The following is a 2,235-nucleotide window of genomic DNA, read 5'->3' on the forward strand; positions in this document are numbered from 1 at the left end:
CGATAAACAATCTTACTTATTTCTCTTTCTTAAATGGAAGTGCCTTAAAATTTGCTTTGAATTCATTTGCCACTGTATCATTCGATCCTTTCGATCAGAAGAAAAAAAATTATATTAATTTTATATTCACTACCATTTTTTATATTGAACTATGTGAATTATATCACATATTCTACTAATTTTTTCTCTTAGTATTATGTTGTTGTCATTATTACCTTTCTATTTACTATATATATCTTATTTTTGACGAAATTGCATAAGCCCGTCTAGCTCAGTTGGTAGAGCGCAAGGCTCTTAACCTTGTGGTCGTGGGTTCGAGCCCCACGGTGGGCGAATTATTCTTTCTTTTTTTCGGGTGTATGAAATCAAACAGGGAGCTCACTTTTCACCCACTCAAAAAAAGGGGTCCCACCGTCCACGTTGGACACAGCGATAAATGCGAGAAGAGTATGAGTTTCGTGATCGTTGGTTTCTACCGGAACGGACGAACCAAACACGGACCAGACTCAACACTCGACATTTAGCCTGACCCGTTTGGATTATTTGACGGTCGTGACCTGTTTGGGATGTGTCACGAGCGCTCCGAATGCCTACCTTGACGCCCCCAAATTCTCTCGCTCCTCCTCCGCCCGATCCGCGACCGTCAACCACGGAGGACTCACCGTCGACCAACGGCGGCCCCGGTGGCTGCTCGGCCCCCCTGAATCCTTCCTCCTCGAAGCCCATCCCGGGACCCGACGAGCCGGCCTCCGCCGCGGCGGCCATGTCCAGGCGGAGTGGGCGGAAGAGGAAGCCCCGCGAGTTTGGCGGGCGGAGCCCCTCCGGCCTCCGGCAGATGAAGGTGTGGTCGGAGCCCGACGAGGTCGCGCTCCTCGAAGGCGCCCTTGCCTTTCGCTCCCGTACCGGCGCCCTTCCCAAGCAGCCCACCATGTCCGCCTTTTTCGCTTCCATCAAGACCTCCATCGCCACCCACCTCACCCCCGAGCAGGTCGGTTACAAGCTCAAGCGCCTCAAGAGCAAGTTCGTTCACTCTTTCGCCGCTGGTTCCTCCGCCGTTGTCACCGCCCACGACCGGCGCATCTGCGAGCTGTCCGCCGAGATATGGGGCGAGGAGGCCAAGCAGGCCGATGGGGACGCCGAGGAGGACGGAAACGGGGACGTGGCCCCCGCTGCCACCGAGGAGGATGATGATGCGGGAAGGGAGGATGATAAGTATCCGTTCATCAGGGAAGCCGTGGCGGAGTACGGGCGGTGCTTGTCGGGCGTGCTCTTGGAGAAGAAACTGAAGCTAATCGATGATTCCAAGGGGAAGTTGCTGGAGGAGAAATTGAGGAAGCAGTGCGAGGCCGAGATGGAGTTGTGGGCGAAGCGCCTCGATTTGTTGAAGGAGATATCTGAGCTTCTGATGGATGCCCACAAGAGCTGAGGACTGTAGCTTACATTTCAGGTTGATTACCTTCTAACATATTGCATAGTTCTCTTTTAGCTTAGTTAGAGCTTAGAATATTGTTGTAAGTGCTACTTCTTTTGGTCACTCATGTTGATCATAGTGTTCTAACTAGGGATAAGTGTAGTAGCTTATATTTCAGGTTAATTACCTTTAACGTATTGCATAGTTCTTCTTTAGTTTAGTTAGAACTTAGAACATTGTTGTAAGTGCTGCTTAGTCACTCATGTTGATCATAGTGTTCTAGCTAGTGTGTTCTAGCGAAGTATTGTGTGAATTATTAAGTTACTGCAGTATTTATTAATGACAAGTATCTGTTTTACTTTGCAGATCTTTTAAGGTCTACTTGTCTAGTTTGGGTTTATGTAGCAATTAATTGTTTATGGATCTTTTTGAGGGTCTGTTTAAATTCTTCTAAGTGCATACCTCCTGCATTTATATTCTATCAGGACATTCTTACAATCGATTGCCTCCGAGACGACAATAATAAAACTGTAAATTCCAAACTATTTGCCTATATGGATCTTTTATTGTCATTGAGATCATAAAGACTAAAATTAGTATTTAAATTTTTATTTATAGTTTTTATTAAAAAAATTTCGGTTTTTCTCTATCTTCCCTTATGCCACTAATATTAATAATTTCACCTCTTTTAACTATAGCATCTATAGATCTCTGGATCATATGTTCGTACCATCTGAAACGATTCTCTTTCATTTTATCCTTTGTTGAAGCAACACCTGATTATTTACGAATGAAAAAGTTTTTTTTTCTATCTTTCATAATTA

At 45.3% G+C, this 2,235-nt stretch overlaps 1 protein-coding gene and 1 non-coding gene across 2 annotated transcripts; both read left to right on the top strand.

Moving 5' to 3' along the window:
• Positions 1-260: 260 nt before the first annotated feature.
• On the top strand, positions 261-333 carry TRNAK-CUU (transfer RNA lysine (anticodon CUU)). The gene has a single exon. It is a non-coding gene; the product is annotated as a tRNA-Lys (tRNA).
• Positions 334-558: 225 nt separating this feature from the next.
• LOC135646016 (probable transcription factor At4g00390) lies at positions 559-1,776 on the top strand. Its single transcript, XM_065165069.1, has one exon. It carries the CDS (start codon positions 587-589, stop codon positions 1,424-1,426), a length of 840 nt encoding a protein of 279 aa, XP_065021141.1. The 5' UTR covers positions 559-586; the 3' UTR covers positions 1,427-1,776.
• The last annotated feature ends 459 nt before the right edge of the window (positions 1,777-2,235 follow it).

The sequence above is a fragment of the Musa acuminata genome, chromosome BXJ3-8, assembly GCF_036884655.1.
Source record: "Musa acuminata AAA Group cultivar baxijiao chromosome BXJ3-8, Cavendish_Baxijiao_AAA, whole genome shotgun sequence".
Taxonomy (NCBI): domain Eukaryota; kingdom Viridiplantae; phylum Streptophyta; class Magnoliopsida; order Zingiberales; family Musaceae; genus Musa; species Musa acuminata.